This window comes from Telopea speciosissima, chromosome 11 (genome assembly GCF_018873765.1).
Source record: "Telopea speciosissima isolate NSW1024214 ecotype Mountain lineage chromosome 11, Tspe_v1, whole genome shotgun sequence".
NCBI classification, from domain to species: domain Eukaryota; kingdom Viridiplantae; phylum Streptophyta; class Magnoliopsida; order Proteales; family Proteaceae; genus Telopea; species Telopea speciosissima.
Window position 1 is genome coordinate 44,632,929 of NC_057926.1, and position 17,115 is coordinate 44,650,043.

The 17,115-nt window shown below is 38.9% G+C and overlaps 2 protein-coding genes across 5 annotated transcripts in view; one reads left to right on the forward strand and one right to left on the reverse strand.

Moving 5' to 3' along the window:
* LOC122644618 (myosin-1-like) overlaps window positions 1-17,115 on the forward strand; it is a 94,092-nt gene that overhangs the window by 59,051 nt on the left and 17,926 nt on the right. For 3 of the 4 annotated variants that reach the window (XM_043837998.1, XM_043838000.1, XM_043838001.1), the window contains 4 exons: window positions 2,106-2,235; window positions 2,714-2,860; window positions 4,296-4,375; window positions 10,871-11,789. In XM_043837998.1, the coding sequence (XP_043693933.1) occupies window positions 2,106-2,235; window positions 2,714-2,860; window positions 4,296-4,375; window positions 10,871-11,557 (1,044 nt within the window). In that variant the 3' untranslated portion in view covers window positions 11,558-11,789. Of the gene's footprint in view, window positions 1-2,105; window positions 2,236-2,713; window positions 2,861-4,295; window positions 4,376-10,870; window positions 11,790-17,115 lie in introns of those variants that run through there. The other variant, XM_043837999.1, reaches the window with a different exon arrangement.
* On the reverse strand, window positions 14,157-16,184 carry LOC122644621 (DNA-directed RNA polymerases II, IV and V subunit 12). Its single transcript, XM_043838003.1, has 3 exons — window positions 16,079-16,184; window positions 15,889-15,981; window positions 14,157-14,506 (listed from the first exon to the last, which is right to left on the reverse strand). The coding sequence occupies exons 1-3, from the start codon at window positions 16,116-16,118 to the stop codon at window positions 14,484-14,486; spliced, it is 156 nt and encodes a 51-aa protein (XP_043693938.1). The 5' UTR covers window positions 16,119-16,184; the 3' UTR covers window positions 14,157-14,483.

The following is a 17,115-nucleotide window of genomic DNA, read 5'->3' on the forward strand; positions in this document are numbered from 1 at the left end:
TCAGAGATCAATCATAAATAAATAAGGGAGTGTTTGAATGACACCTCTATAGGTGCATTTAGAATTTGTAACCTTGTTTTAATTGACCCTTTCTTATTCTCAAATGTGCTTAGCTTTAGGGATAAAAAAGGTTTTTCAAATTTCAAATTCTTAGCATTAATAGCAATGTAAAAGCCCCCACTTTGGAAGGGGCAATGGTACATGCTGTAATCCTTCCTCCCGAGATTCAATGATCCAAGCGACTTGTTTTTTAAACTGTCTCTTGTTCTCTCGGTTGCATCCAAGGTTGCCGCCACTGGCTTTTGGTCTCTGATTCTCTCTCTATCAACCTCTTTCTCTCTCTCTCTCGTCCAGCGTCGCTGCTGGACTATGACTCTCTCCCTCACATCCAGCATCGTCTATGACAAACTATCGTCTTTCTCCAACTCTTTCTCGGTCTCTTGGTGAGGTGTGCTTGCTGGGTTGCTGGGCGGACAAAGTGACCTCTCTCTCCTATTAAAGGGTCTTCTTGCTTGCTATTATTCTATATAAATTTTGATCTAAAACTACAATATGACCAAGTCTGCTAATCCTTTATTCTCCTTTCCCCTCTTCGACAATCAAGTCTGTTGTTCTCTCCTCTTTGTTCTGATTTTCTTTAAAGGTTCCTAGTCTCTGTATTGATTCAGTTCTATCATTGTACTAGTGTTGATAGTTGATCATAGTTCATAGTGTTGATAGTTGATTATTGTTCATAGCATTGATAGTTGATTATAGTCTATCTTCTCCTATTCTGAATGAAATTTGTGATTTTAAATTATTCCAGACCGATTTACTCAACTCAATAATGAATTTTTTCTAGAAATTTGATTTGATACTGGAACTAAGTTTCACATGAATCCTCTTTTAAGCTCTGATAGTTCTAGCTTATTTCCTAGTTATGGTTTTGGTTTCAATCCTATTCTGGAATGCAGGCATAGTTTTGGGGTCATTGATCCCCTGCTGTTATCCTGTGCCTTGTTTAAAAAAAAGATCCATGACTTTGCTCAGACAAAAGCTCTAGCAATTGAGAAAGCCCAAGAGGCAGCGAAGTGAATTGAACAACATGGGAGAGTCCATGATGCTTTACGAAATGGTTCAATTCCAGAATCCTAGTAACTACATCTTCAATTTGAACAACCAAATCCCAAATCAGAGGAAATATTGAGATGTGTTCGTGTGCTAAAAACTCTATTATTGTCATCGTTGGACTGTTGGTCGAAATGAGACAGTCTGGCGATGATGTTGGACATGTGTGTGTGTGTGTGAGAGAGAGAGAGAGAGAGAGAGAGAGAGAGAGACATGTGTGTGTTCAGAGTGTTGTGTGATCAAGGTATTCCTTTAAAACTTGAGGACAATTTCATAGGACAGTCATATGGCTATGATGTATGGTGCGGAATGTTGGGCAGTTAAGAAGCGACATGTAGATAAACTCAGTGTAGCTAAGATGAGGATGTTGAAATGGATGTGTGGCAAAACTAGGAAGGATAAAGTAAGGAGTGATCATATTAGAGATGAGTTGGGAATATCTCCGATACATGATAAACTACGAGAAAGTTTTTTGAGGTGGCATGGCCATGTTCAATGGAGATCTTTGGATGCTCCAGTGCGGAGGAGTGATTTGATTCAGATTGAAGGAGTTAAAAGAGCAAGAGCAGACCTAAAATGACTCTAGGAGAAGTGGTTCAGAAAGATATGCATAGCTTAGGCTTTGTATCAAGTATTACCTTGAACAGAGCTGATTGGAGGGTAAGGATCCATGTAGCCGACCCCATTTAGTTGGGATAAGGCTGTTTTTGTTTGTTGTACTGAGTTGCATGGACCCTGCTTGGCTGATAAAAATGTCACACATAGTTTGTAAATTTCTATTTATGTCCTCAATTAATCCTAAGCGTTAGAAAAATATCTACTTTCAGTTACTTTTGTTTGCCCCATCTAAGAATCACAGGTCCTTGAGTGTAGCTTATGGTATTTGTGCCATAACTGGGGAGAATGTTGAGAAAATGTTCACTTTCTGTTTTCCCCCCTTCCATTAGTCATAATCATATCCACTATATGTTTATTTTATGCAACATTTTATGTTATAGATTGGTGTGCTTGAGGATTCTAGAAATCGTACTCTCCATGGAATTTTACGGGTCCAGAGCTGCTTCAGAGGTCATCAGGCTCGCTCATATGTTAAGGAACTCAGAAGAAGAATCACCACACTGCAATCATGTTTGTGTTTCTCATCCTTCTGTTGAAACTTTAATGACCATTTAAACAGGAAGAAGTATCTCAGGTCTGGGGCTAAAGGACCTCACGCAGGTCTTCGCACCCAATAACATGCCATAAATGTGACATGTTTAAAGGATCAGGACTTATGTATGAAGAGGTATCAACTTAAAGTTGCACATTTAAAAAGATATGTTTGACTGGATGAATTTGACCATCTAATCTCAATATTACCTTTTGGAATTTTTAAAGTTTTATTTCGATTCTCATCACTGTTGAAGATACTGATATTTTCTCTAGTTAATCTCTTGCATGGAACCCACCAAACAGTGTATCCTGATCCTCTCATCATGGAATATGTGGCAAGTTATGAGGGTGCCAGACCCGTAAAATGGTCTATTAAATGGAAAACTAGTATCTTTGATTTCTCTAGTTACTTTTTTTTTTTTAATAATAATAATATCTAGCTATAACTTTGCAGTGGTTCGGGCTGAGAAGACCAGAAAGGAGTATGCAACCTTGGTAAAAAGGCATAGAGCTGCTGTGGTTATACAAAAGCAGTTAAAAGGCAAAGTTGCCAGGAAAAATTTCATTAACATTTGTGAGGCATCAGTATTGATACAGTCAGGTGAGATTCTTCCTGTATTCTGGGGGTTCCCAGTAGCTTTCATTGTTTCAAGAACAGTCATAATAATAGTTAAATTCTGTAAGTAACACCCCTTGATCTGGACTATGGAAAATATTGATTTTCACATGATACATAACTTTAAACATTATTTCTGGCCATCATTGTGTTTTGATAATGTTTAATTTATCATGTTAATAATTGTTGTTGTTGTTGTTGTTAGACTTCAATGTAAAATAATGAAAATATTTTTCTAGAAAATTAGGTATTGTGTATGCACCATGCATGGATGAACACCTTTACAGTTTTATTAACAAGATAAAATTTTTAGTGGATAAGTAATTTAATAGTTTTATTGAATTGACTTGATTGGCAAAAGAGGATCCATGTAGCCGACTCCATTTAGTAGGGACTAGGATAAAGCTGAGTTGAACTATAGTTGATTTGTATTGACAAGATGTAAGATTGATTCTACTACCTTTACAGAATTCATATGTAATTTTCTGGAAAATAGCTGTTTTAAATCCTAACATTTGACAAATTACACAATAACTATTGTCAGATGGGCATTTATGCCCATCTACTAGAAAGCCCCCACACCCCTATCCTTTGAATGAATGATGCATGGAATCTGCTGTGCACGAATTGCTTTCCCATAAGTATTACATAAAAGAGTTTGGAGATAAATGGTGTATGCTCTAAACCATAATAGCTCTTTAAATCCTAACATTTGACAAATTACGCAATTTTACTTATCTGACATTGACAAACTTTCCAGGAAACATTTTTGTTATTCTGCAATCTACAATCAAACATATGGAGCCTATTATTCTTTGTGCTTTTATGATTAGAAAAAGAAAAAGAAAGCTGTTATTACAATTTCTATGCTGAATAGCAGTCCTGATTTGGTTCCATTATCCTAGTTATTTTATTATTTTGAACCTTGAATTTCATTTCACTTAATGATGCTTAACTTTCAAGTTTCAACCAAATGGAGTTTTTCTATCAAACCAAAAGTGAGCTTTTCTCCTGACATTTGGCATTGTCAGCTTGGAACCTTGGATTGAGTATTAACTAACTAGATGACGACATAGACACATAACAAACACTTCCACAAGGAAGGAAAGATGCCTGCAGCCTCCCTTGCAGTTGAATAGGGCCCATCACTAGTGTGTAATATCAATGAGAGAAAATTGTTTAATATTAATGAGAAGCTAATAGTAAATATATAATTTCACATGTCTCCAATCCATGGGTCAGAACTAAGCTACCTTGATCTGCTGTTGGGACTTGGGAGTATACATATAATAACTGGGCTAGGCTGGGCACTCTGAAGACATTGTAAGATGCTTACTGAATGTATATATCTTGATTACTTTTCCCAAAAAATAAAAGAAAAATGTATGTATATTGACCCTTGATAAACCACTTTCTGCAGTAATTAGAGGCTGGCTTGTTAGAATGTGTTCTGAAGACGTGGGTTTGATAAACTCAACCAAGAAATCTGAAGGCACAAAGGTATTCTATGCCACTGATATTTTGACTCTCTGCAATGTACTTTCGCTCGCTGACTTCCTTGTGGTGCTCTGACTAGCTTTTGGCACTTTTTTTTTTTAATTTCCAAAAGAAAGCCATGCTTTTAGTACACTTGTCTGATGAATGCTTTTGTTAAAAGAAAAAGAAAAATAAGTAACTTGAGACTTGATGTTGGGCTCATTTGTCCTGGCTGTGAGCTTTCAAACCAAGATTTACAACTCAGTACTGGAGATGGGATCGGGCTGTGGCAATCCAGCCTGATCCTGCCCAATCTTTGACTGGAACTGTGTGGTATTGGCATTATCTGATAGATTGTGTCAGTCCATCTACCTGATATTTAAAACTTATTTCAAATTTTTAAGTTCTTTTTTTTTTTTTTTACGGGAGAGGGGGGAACTTTTTCCAAATTCCAAGAAAAGTAATAATTTCGTGTCCATTTCTATCCTCATTTCTTGAACATTGAACATCATTAAAGTTAATTACTGAAGAAATAATGATAATAATGGCTTGTGTAGAGCAATGAGCCCTCCACGATTTATTTATAATAGTAAATCCATAAGAAACCAATTACAATTAGAACTCTAACTCTAACGAGCTGACTAGGCAACATAGTAGAGCTAGGAATATAACTAGGAATAGGAATAAACAACTAAATAGAAAAAACAACCCCATGGGTCTACCATATATCATGGGTCGACCCATGTCACACGGAAAGCCCATATTCCAACACTCCCCCTCAAGTTGGTGCATAAATATCTGTCATGCCCAACTTGCACACTAGAGGTTGAAAAACTTTTCCACTTAATCCTTTTGTGAACACATCAGCCAACTGGTCTCCAGATTGCACATAAGGAATGCAAATAGTCCCATTATCCAGATTCTCCTTGATAAAATGACGGTCAATTTCAATATGTTTCGTCCTATCATGCTGCACTGGATTATGGCAATACTTATTGCTGATTTGCTGTCGTAGTAGAGTCGCAGAGGTAGAGTAATAGGAATGCCCAAATCTTGTAACAAGGTTTTGAGCCACAATAGTTCACAAATACCAAGAGCCAGCCTCTGCACTTGAACGGGCCACCACTGTTTGCTTCTTGTTGCGCCATGTAACACAATTTCCACCCACAAATGTACAGTAACCTGTGGTGGATTTTCGATCAGGGGAACCAGCCCAGTCTGAATCAGTGTAAGCCTCAATCTGTAGATGATCATGACGGGATAATAACACACCTTTACCAGGTGCTGACTTCAAGTATCGTAAAATCCTGAGTACTGCTTCCATATGATTAGACCGAGGATCATGCATAAATTGACTGATAAGACTCACAGCATAAGCAATGTCAGGCCGAGTGTGAGATAAATAAATGAGTCACCCGACTAACCTCTGATATCTCCCTTTGTCTACTGGTTCACCATCAGTGTTCGGAAACGAGCATTTGCCTCAATATGCGTATCAACAGGAGAACAGCCTAACATGCCAGTTTCAGACAGAAGATCTAGAGTATACTTGCATTGAGATAAGAATAGCCCTTGAGAAGAATGAGCCACTTCAATCCCTAGAAAGTAGCGAAGTATGCCTAGATCCTTGATCTCAAATTCCTTGGCCAAATATGTCTTCAACTTGGAAATTTCAGCAGGGTTATTTCCAGTTACAACTATATCATCAACATATACTATGAGGAGAGTTATAATGCTGTCTGATTTCTTGATGAATAAGGTGTGGTCTGCGTTACTTTGTTTATAACCAAATGTCAACATTGCCGTCTGAAAGCAACCAAACCATGCACGTGGTGATTGTTTCAGGCCATACAAAGCATGCTTAAGTTTACAAACCTTGCCGTGAGTTGTAGCAGATGAGAACCCAGGAGGAACATCCATATATACTTCTTCCTCTAATTCACCATGGAGGAAGGCATTTTTAACATCAAGTTGCTGTAGACTCCATCCTAAGTTCACAGCACAAGAGAGAATTACCCTGATAGTATTCATTTTGGCAACAGGTGCAAAAGTTTCCAAATAATCTATCCCATATGTCTGAGTAAATCCGCGAGCAACCAACCTTGCTTTAAAACAGTCAACAGTTCCATCAGCTCTCTGTTTAATTACAAATACCCACTTGCAACCAACAGTCTTCTTCTGTGGTAGAAGTGTGACAAGATCCCATGTACCACTCTTCTTAAGAGCTTGCATTTCTTCGACCATGGCCTCTTTCCACCTAGTATCTGCAAATGCCTCTTGCCAAGTCTGTGGTATAGAAACAGAGGATAAAGAGGAAACAAAAGCATGAAATGAGGGGGATAAAGACTCATACAAAACAACCTGTGAAATTAGATGTTGCGTACAAGACCTTTTTCCCTTCTTAAGAGCAATCGGTAGGTCAAGTGATGGATCAGAAATAATAGGAGAAGGATCTAAAGGATCAGAAATATTATCAGAGGAAGTGTCATTCGGTCCTGGTTCAAAGGAGAACTCTTGGTGTGGAAATACTGCAGTGGTGGGCTATCTTTGCCCTTTTTTCTTTCTATAATATTGTTGATTAAAGTCTTTCTCTGGCTGTACCTACTACTCCCCCTGGACATCATCATCTAAAGGTACATGGTAACCATTAATGGGTTCATCTAGAGGAGGTGGAATAGTAACCGGCACAGCTTCTAGAGTAGGTGTAGACTCCCCCTGAAGAGGTGCCGAGGAGGGAAAGAAAGCCACCGCCTCATGAAAAACGACATCCATGGAAACAAAAACACGACGAGAGGTAGGGTGATAACACTTATACCCTTTTTGAGTAGGAGAATAACCAATGAAAATGCAGCGGAGACCACGAGGATCAAGCTTACCATGGGCATAGTGATTCCTAACAAAACAAACACACCCGAAAATCTTGAGCGGAATAATATATGAAGAAGACCCCTTTAAAAGATCAAGAGGGGACCTGTAGTCAAGGACCCAAGAGGGCATTCTGTTGATAAGGTAAGCAGCTGTTAAAACAGCCTCACCCCAAAAATGAGAAGGGACATGCATCTCAAACATAATAGAGTGAGCCACATCAAGGAGATGTCTATTTTTGCGTTCAGCCACTCCATTTTGGGGTGGAGTGTCAACGCAACTGGTTTGATGAATAATACCTTGAGTAGCAAGAAATAACTGAAATGCTCCATCTAAATATTCACGACCATTGTCACTCCGGAGAGTTTGAATGGTGGCCTGGAACTGAGTTTGAACCAAGCTATAAAAAACTTTAAAACAAGAGAACACTTCACTTTTGTGTCGCATTAAATAAACCCAGGTGGTGCGTGTGTGACAATCAATAAAGGTGACAAACCACTTAAAACCAGAAATAGAAGATGTACGTGAGGGACCCCAGACATCAGAATGAATCATAGAAAATGGTTTAGAACATCTTTTATTGGAACTAAAATAAACAGAACGAGTTTGTTTTGCAAAAAACAAAAGCCTCACATAATAAAGAGTGAGGATTACAATGTTGAAATAAAATAGGAAAAATCTTAGCTAATGTTCCTAAAGGTGGATGGCCCAATCGACGACGCCATCGATGCAGTTCAGATAAATGATGGTCAGAGGAAGTAGCAGTAAGAGCTTGTCCAGACGTAGCAGCAGCAGTACTAGAGATAAGATCATCGTCAAGCAAATAAAGGCCACCACGCATTTTACCAGTTCCAATCGTTTTCCCTGTCCCCAAGTCCTGAAAGACACAATGTGAAGGATAAAAAATAGCTTTACAATTTAGATCAGAGGTCAAACTTCTGATAGAAAGCAAATTAGAAGTTAGCTTAGGGACATGCAAAACAGAGGACAAAGATAAAGAAGGAGAGCAATGGATGGCCCCCTTCCCGGATACAGAGGAAAGAGAACCATCGGCTATTTTAATTTTATCTTTGCCTGAACAAGGAGAATAACGAAAAAAACAAATTAGATGTACCAGTCATGTGGTCAGTAGCTCCTGAATCAATTATCCAAGGATGAGATAATGCCGAAGCACACTGACCAGCAAAAGAAATACCTGGTTTGGAGAAAACAAGGTTGGATTCAGAAGAGGGAACCACAGTCAAGGTAGAGGCAGATGCAGATGAAGATGCAAGAGATCCAAAGTTGGTCATCATGCGACGAAAAACAGCAAGTTCCTCTACAGAAAGGGTAGTAGTAGGGGCTGTTTCAGTAGCTTCAGAAAGGTGAGCCTGTGTGCCACCACGACCACCACGACCACGACCACGGCCTCGACCACGACCACCACCACAACCATCAGATGAATCAGATGGCCGACCATGCAACTTCCAGCAATAATCCACAGTATGTCATTCTTTTCCACAATGGATACACTTAAGAGGTTCCTTCTCAGATGAGGAACGGGTACCAGTATTAGAAGAGCCACCCCCAGAAGAAATTAAAGCAGATCTCTCTGGCTGTGTAGTTGGTAACATGGTGGAACGACGAGTATCTTCCAATTGTATCAAAGAGTAGGCTTGCTCCAAAGTGGGAAAAGGTGAACAACTTAGAACTTGAGACCGAAGCTGATCATATTCCACATTAAGGCCAGTCAAAAAAGTGTATACTCTGAATTTGTCCTCCCTAAGCTGAAATTTGGTAATATCAGAAGGACAATCAAGCTGAAAGTTATCATAATAGTCAAGCTCCTACCACAGACTACGGAGTTCACAGTAATATTCGGATAAGGTCAGTTCACCCTGTTTGGTTGAATTTTCCGTTGAATATCATAAACTTGTGCATCATTCTCTACCTGGGAATAGGTACCCTTTGCAGCTTTCCAATTTTTTTCGGCTGAATCAAGTAGTGTATAGCCACGGGCAATGGAAGGAGTCATTGCACTGAGAAGAAAAGACATAACAAGAGAGTTACTTGAACTCCACTTGTCTTGTAATGAACCAGCCTCACTTGGCTTGACAGTGGTACCATAGATATATCCCTTATAACCCCTTGCATCAATGGAGAGAAAAACTGATGTGGACCAGAGTAAATAATTGGTACCATCGAGCTTCACTGGGCTGACTGGAAAAGAGGGATAATCATGATGATTCCCTTGTGCAGTAGTTTGGCCAGTGGCCACTGTAGAGACTTCTGAATCAGGCATATTGAGCACACAAAAAATCCAAAAACAGCCAAGAAAATTGCAGATATCGATTCCAAAAAAAGTGCAGAAATCGATTTCTGCAAAAAGGAGATCTCGGCTCGTAATGGAATACTGGTTCTGCTTATGTATAGTGCAGAAAAACTGAGAAGAACAAAAAAATCTGCAGGAATTCTGGAATCCGAGAACTGCATAAACAAAAAAAACCAGATCTGTTGTGGCTGCAGGTCTGCAACAGGAAAAAAATACCTGCAGGTTTTTGAATAATCTGCAGGTCTTCGAAAAAATTGCAGGGCTTCAAAAAATTGCAGGTCTTCAAATAAAGCTGCAGGTCTTCATAAAAAAATCTGCAGGTCTTCAAATAAACTGCAGAGCTTCAATCTTCAGACATGGATCTCACGATTGTTGGAGATCATAAAAAAAAGGAATACACGAAAGGTGGTAAGATTATGGGCAGGTACTAGATCATTATGAGATCACCTCAAAGTACCGCCTCCATAAAAGAAGAAGAAGAGAAGAGAGAAGGCTTTAGGGTTTTAGGAAGGGGAAGATGAGTGGGAGCAGAATTCAATCTCAAGTAGGGAGATCGATATTGGGATGTGAGAATTATCTCTCAGGTATCGTTTTCAGCTCTGATACCATGAAGAAATAATGATAATAATGGCTTGTGTAGAGCAATGAGCCCTCCACGATTTATTTATAATAGTAAATCCATAAGAAACCAATTACAATTAGAACTCTAACTCTAACTAGCTGACTCGGCAACATAGTAGAGCTAGGAATATAACTAGGAATAGGAATAAACAACTAAATAGAAAAAACTACCCCATGGGTCGACCATGTATCACACGGAAAGCCCATATTCCAACAATTACGTATGGACACAAATTTCCAACCCCCTTGCTGTAGATGACAAAGGGTTTATTATAGTTTGATGAGGGAAATAACTGATTAGGAAGGCATGAAATTTTGGTCCTGTATTTTGTTTCAGATACATGACACATTAGTGTTCTTCCCTGTGCAGTATTTGTTCTCCATCAAATCATTTGGGCCTTTTTTCTTTCCCTAAGGAATAAATATATTGCATGGCAGGATGGTCCTGCTGGTTTTTAAAAAATTGCCCTAATGCTTCATGTCTGTATTGCATGGTACAATCATCCTGTTGCCTTGAAAAAATATTGTCCTAGGCTCTATGCCATGGATGAGATTTTGAAATCGAATGTCTCATTGTGCTACCAGCACTGCACCTTGTCATCCCTATTTTATCCTTCATCTTTTCTCAGTTTCTCTTAGGAGACATGAATTACTAATCATTTTTTCTTTCCTTCCACATTTCTCACATTTATGATGTTAAATTGCCTTGAATATCCAAATAGGTTTCTGAAGCAGATGAGGTACCGGTGAAGGCATCAGTCCTTGCAGAGCTACAGTGTAGAGTTCTAAAGGCTGAGGCTGCTCTGAGAGAAAAGGAAGAGGAAAATGACATCCTCCTGCAACGGCTCCAGCAGTATGAGGGTCGGTGGTCTGAGTATGAGGTAAAGATGAAGTCAATGGAAGAAGTATGGCAGAAACAAATGAAATCCCTACAGTCCAGTCTGTCCATTGCAAAGAAGAGCCTAGCAGTTGATGATGCTGCTAGATCGTCTGATGCCTCAGCCAGTGTGAGTGATGACAGAGAGTACAGTTCAGAACTTGGAAGTGACAATAACAATGGCCAGGAGAGCAATGGGGTGAGATCTGGTTCATGGGGAATAGAAAGAGAAATGAGTGCTGGTTTTAGTGTTATCAATCGGTTGGCAGAAGAATTTGAGCAGCGGATTCAGGTATTTAGTGATGATGCCAAGTTCTTAGTGGAAGTGAAGTCGGGACAGGCAGAGGCCAGTATAAACCCAGACCAAGAGTTAAAGAGGTTAAAGCAGTCATTTGAATCATGGAAGAAGGATTATGCATCAAGATTACGGGAGACAAAGGCGATTCTACAGAGGTTTGGAAGTGACAGAGGGAGTGTTGAGAATATAAAAAAGAAGTGGTGGGAAAGGAGAAACAGCTCGAGGTTCAGTTAATTATGATCCATATTTAGGTTATCAGTATCTCAATTTAATTGCTCGTCCATTGGAATTGAGTGAAAAGAAACATGTGTTGATATTGTTATAGCAGTTCAAAGGAAAGGGGTGCTTTCAGTAGCATTTCAATGCCCAGTAAGTTGTAGTGTAAATGCCTGGAGGAAGTGCTGTTGTTCTGTTTAAAGAAACAGATTCTCACACAAATGAATGGATTTCTTTTCATCTTGTATCATTTTCCTTCAGGATTTCATGTCTTGTAATTAAATGATGTGAACCATAGGCTTTGTTTGGTTGCAAGGGGAAATAAAGGGAAGGGAAGGGAAGGGAAGGGAAGGGAAATTTTCATACTTAAAGAAGGAATGTTTGTAATCATTACCCCATGTGACACAATGTGACAATATCAATAACTCCAAATCATTCCATATTTGGTTATTAAATTCCACTTTACTTTGCATCCAATTTCCTTTGGTTTAAAATGTAAAATAAATATTACATGTGAAATGTATATTTACTATATATGGTAAGAAATTTAAGTAGTTTATACAATCATTACATGTGAAATATATCTTTACTATATATGGTAAGAAATTTAAGTAGTTTATACAATCACATGGGGTGATGATTACAAAAGTTTCTTTTTTAGGTTTGAAAATTTTCCCTTCCCTTTAATTCCCCTTGCAACCAAACGGAGCCATACAGGTTATTGGAGACCATGATTGCATTCAATCTTCAATTGTGAAAATGCCTCTTGTAATTCTGGCATCAGAATGTGGAACTTCTAACAACGCCAATTAAATAACAATTGTTGGAGGTGTCTTACATCCAGTGTGCCGTACACAAAGGCGATGGGGTTTTGATCGTGGTGGTCTCTATTGGACTTGGTTTGGCTCTTATTTGGGTGGGCCCACGGGTTCATGAGCATTGGGTTATCTCTTAGGGTTCTAGGAATGGGATTATATACTCCCTTTAAGGCAACAATTGGAACTTATGAGAGAGTGACTTTGGTTTCAGTGTCTTAGATGGCATCGTTATCCTCTCCAATTCATTGTCCGTTCCAATTCCTCCAAATTCACATAGGAGTGGAAATGACCACCCTACCCCATGCCTGAACACACTGCCTAAGGTGGGGTAGGGTGGTCATTTCCACTCCTATGTGAGGAATTGGAGGAAATTGGAGTGGGCAGCGAATTGAAGGAGATAATTATCCCTCGTAGATGTTACTCTTCATAATTTTCTCAATAATAGGGGAAGAATCTCCCATCTCATTCTTGGACATGAAGAAGTTTGCCAAAACACATATATCCTTGTCTGTCTTTGTGCTTCTGCACCCAGACATAGAAGCAAAAGTAATGCCCTGCTCGGCTGTTCCCCATGAAACAAAAAATGGCATCTATGTTGATGCTCCTGAGTATGCTCTCATTGGCTCCCATGGCTCATACTGGTGCAGTCACTACAAGACCAGACAGGGGCCTATTGCCCTTTTACATTATAGGCATTCTTGATTCAATCATGCGTTTAAAGTTATGGTTCCATTGCAAACAATAATTCCCTTTTTAGGGAAATAGGACTGTCCGTGTAGCTCCTACACTTAGACTTAGTCCCCATAAAATGACTTCCTGCCCCCATAAAAAGCAGAAATTCAACTCCTATTGATGCTTCCATGTACACTTGCATTGGCCCCCGCGCTAGCACAGGAGCCACACTGCCGGACAGCAACCTCTCTCCCTTCCATCTATTGCCTAGAGTTGTCTCGGATCAACAGCTAAACTAAAAACCGTGTTTGGTCATCTTGCTAGTGCTGGAGGATTTTAGCTCAAAACCATACCACACTTGAGCATCCGACGTTGGCCATGAGACTAAGAGGACGAACTTTAAAGGTTCACTGCCCAGTGCACCATCCGATGCAAGTGAGGTGCACTAGGCAGTTCACTCTCCAACTTATTTAAGACCTTACATAAGTTGGAGAGTGAAATACAGTTGAAATATTAGTGGTTTTACTCATCCAAGGCTTTCTTTGTTACCTTTTTGCGTCGACATACTTCAAATTTTATTTCTGAATATATGATAAGGTGACATTATTAGAAAGCATAGTCGTAGGGCATCTAGGTGGCCTAGACACAAGGTAACAAGCCAAGGTGTACGCTTTGATAACTGTGATTACAAAGATATCCTTTATGTTCTATCCTTGAATGTCAGGTCTTACAAGGTTATGCAAGCAATAGTCATACCTGGCATATTGCAACTTAAAATCCAGACCCACATGGACTCAAGGACCCAGCTTGATCCAAATTGCATCAGGCCCAGCTTGAATTTCACAAAGGAAAATTAAACTGACCTTGATCACAAAAGGCAAGAGCTGAGACCCGCAATACTCAAGACTAAAAGAGTTTATTTCAATTATCAGCAGCTACAAATATAGTAGATTTTGTGGGTGGCATGGGATACAGTTTACAATTGACCAAACAAGTAGATCTAGATTTTTGTCCAATGGGAAACTAAAAAAAGAAATTCGCCTTATACCAAAGCCGATGACACCTGACTTTGGAAAATTGGAAGTTTGTAGTGGAGATGGAGCAGCAATGTATAACACCATCAAAACTTAGAGCTCAGAGAATCCACAACCACAATCTCGCATTAAATTTTCATATAGGAGTATAAGACCAACAACATTTGTTGAACTATGGACTCAATAGACAAAAACAAGTATCATAAGTATCATGGACTCCCAAAACTGGGATTCACCTATCCATCACTGTTGTAGCAAAGAGAACCCCTCCCCACGAGCAGGGAATTCAAAGTTTACACATAAGGTTTTCATTATAGACTGACTTCTAGTTATGAAACTGTTTTGCATGAATACTGACGAGACATAAACCATGTACTAAATGTTAAGTGCTCGTCATCCCATCCTTTCCTGTGCTCTTAATCAGCGTGCTTCATATTGAACAACTGATACAAATAGAATGGAAATGGTAAATATATTGGTTATGAAGAAGTTGCAAAGTAAAACGAGATTTGTGCATCAATTCAAACATCAAAACTGTCTTCCATGAAACTGCCGCTAATCTTGGCCATAGAAAAAATTGTTATTTAATCTAAATCCTATCATGTAGTTCAAATAGGTTTCTTTCTGTCTTTATTTCTTCAACTGCTTTTGATGGAATTCTCATTATGAAATGTCAATCTAGAGGAAAGAAACTACAAAGATCAACCACAAACTACTGTCAATCTAGACAGTCTCCTTACTGTCTTTCCTGTGTTTTTGACGCAACCTCAGACATTTGATCCCACTTTGAAGCTATAAAGTATCCTCACCCATTTCTTTCAGTAAGATCAACCACAAACTACTGTGCTACAGAACAAAACTGCAGCATTCTTTCTATGAATAACACTTTGATAGAGAAAGAGACAATAACACAGAGTGCAACTCCAACTAACTCATGATTGTGCCTCACTTGAAAGACTTGGATAAACTACAGTCAGACTTCCTTATCTTATCCACCATCACTCTAATTTAATTTTCTTCAGTATCCCTGCTAACCATTTTTCTTCGGACTTTCACAATTTAAAAAGAATGAATTGTTTCAATGACTTTAATGTCTGAGAACCTTGACCAATATTCATCATAAAATGATTGTTGTTTAAGTTTTAAAATCCATCAAAATGGTATATAGTTTTTTCTTATCAAACTTTAAAAATTTCATATTATTTCATAAATAAGAAATGATATATCATACAAACTCTCAGGAAACAAATAAATCAATCTCGTGAATGCCATTAAGTTTTATAGCAGGTTTTCTTTAATCAACACATTATGGATATTCTTTGATAGTACAATTGATACCTAATCGCAAAGATGGGAGTAAAAGAAAAGCAAATCCACATCATGAGTCCATTGTTCATGTGCTATATTACACAAAGTGCACCCACACTTTCAAAGTTTGAGGTGGTCTTCTGCTCTTCTGCAGTACTCTATATGACAAAAACCAACCAACCTCAAGGCAACCACCACTAGTCTTTCGCTTCTTGGGTTATAATCTAATGGAGGTTTTTGTTGGGATCTACTCTCTGCATAATCTTTCATTTTTTTTGAAGGGGGTGGGGGGGTGGGGGAGGTGTCTTACGTTCTAATGAAAACAACTCTCTCCGGGCGTCTTCGGTTCTAATGAAAATTACTCTCTCCTGGAAGCTCCAGATAACTGCTTAACATCGAACTTCCCAAACAATACAAAAACTAAAAAAAAAGGGCCTTTTTTTTTTCGTGAGCCGCCAAAAGGGAATTGTAAAAAGTGAACGAAACAGACATCACACTAAGGTGTTAAATAACTTACTTCTGCGAGTGCGCTTCTTGTAGAGGATGCGGTAACCACATTCTCGGCACTGAATCACATCCCCGGGTTTCAGGGTATTCTCCATCCCACAATCTAATCAAAAAAAGAAGTTCACATCATATATTGCAGGATTTGATACAAGAAATCAAGGGTTTCTCTTACTTTCACATGGAGAGAAAATTCACGTTACCTCCACAGATGTAGCTCACTGGTTCGGGTTGCGGATCCATGGGCACTGAGAAACTAGAGATTTCTAATGGAAGTCAAAGACAGAACCCAAAAAATAGAAGAGTTAGAAAAAAACCACAGAAGCAGAAAATAAAAAATAAGGGGGAAAAGATTCAAAAGAGAATTCAGAAATCGAAGAAAGTAACAGAATAAAGAAGAATCTTAGAAAAACGTAAGAAAAAATATATATATGGAACAAATATTTTGATCTCGAGAGAAAGAAGGAAGGAGGGAGAGAGACATACCGTAAGGAGGAAGTGCTGGTCACTGCTGCGAAGGGACGACGCGGGAGGAATGGGAGTGTGAAGGTACTGACTATTAATATTGACGATTCCGGATGCTTCATGCTTGAAACTTTTGACCCTTTTAAGGCCGTGTTTGAAACGAAAGAAAATAAAAGATAAAAGAAATGGGGAAAAAAATTCTACCGGTTTGTGCTGCGATGCAGCCTGCGCCCAGGTACATGGAGTGGGTGCAATGACCATCCTGCCTCCTGCACAAGGTGCCCATGTGCCTGACTACAGACTGCGTTGCAACACAGAGAACTTTCTCCCTAAAAGAAAATATTTCTTGTCGTTTTGAATATGAAAATGATATAAGATTTTTGGAAAACAGAACTCCAGTGAAGAGCCTGTACGAGATATAAACAAAAGGAGGCCGTAGGCCACCACTCCAAGACAGAAAATCACTTGCCTAAAACTATGTAGAAATAACAAACATTTTAATCAATCACTTTCATCTCTTCTCTACTTGATCATATATTTTTATCACTTCTCACACACACCCATGGCATTTCTTGTTTTTCTTTCTTAGTAAAGAACATCACAACACGTTTTTTTTTTTTAAAGGGAAGGAGGAGGTTGCTAAGTCTCCATAGAGTCTGTGCCCAGACATAGAAAGGGCAAAATAAAAAATCTCACCCTGTTGGGATGCCTTGTGCTGATGCATGGAGGCTATGCAATTTGGCAACGATCTCCCTCCAATTTTTAATCACATTCT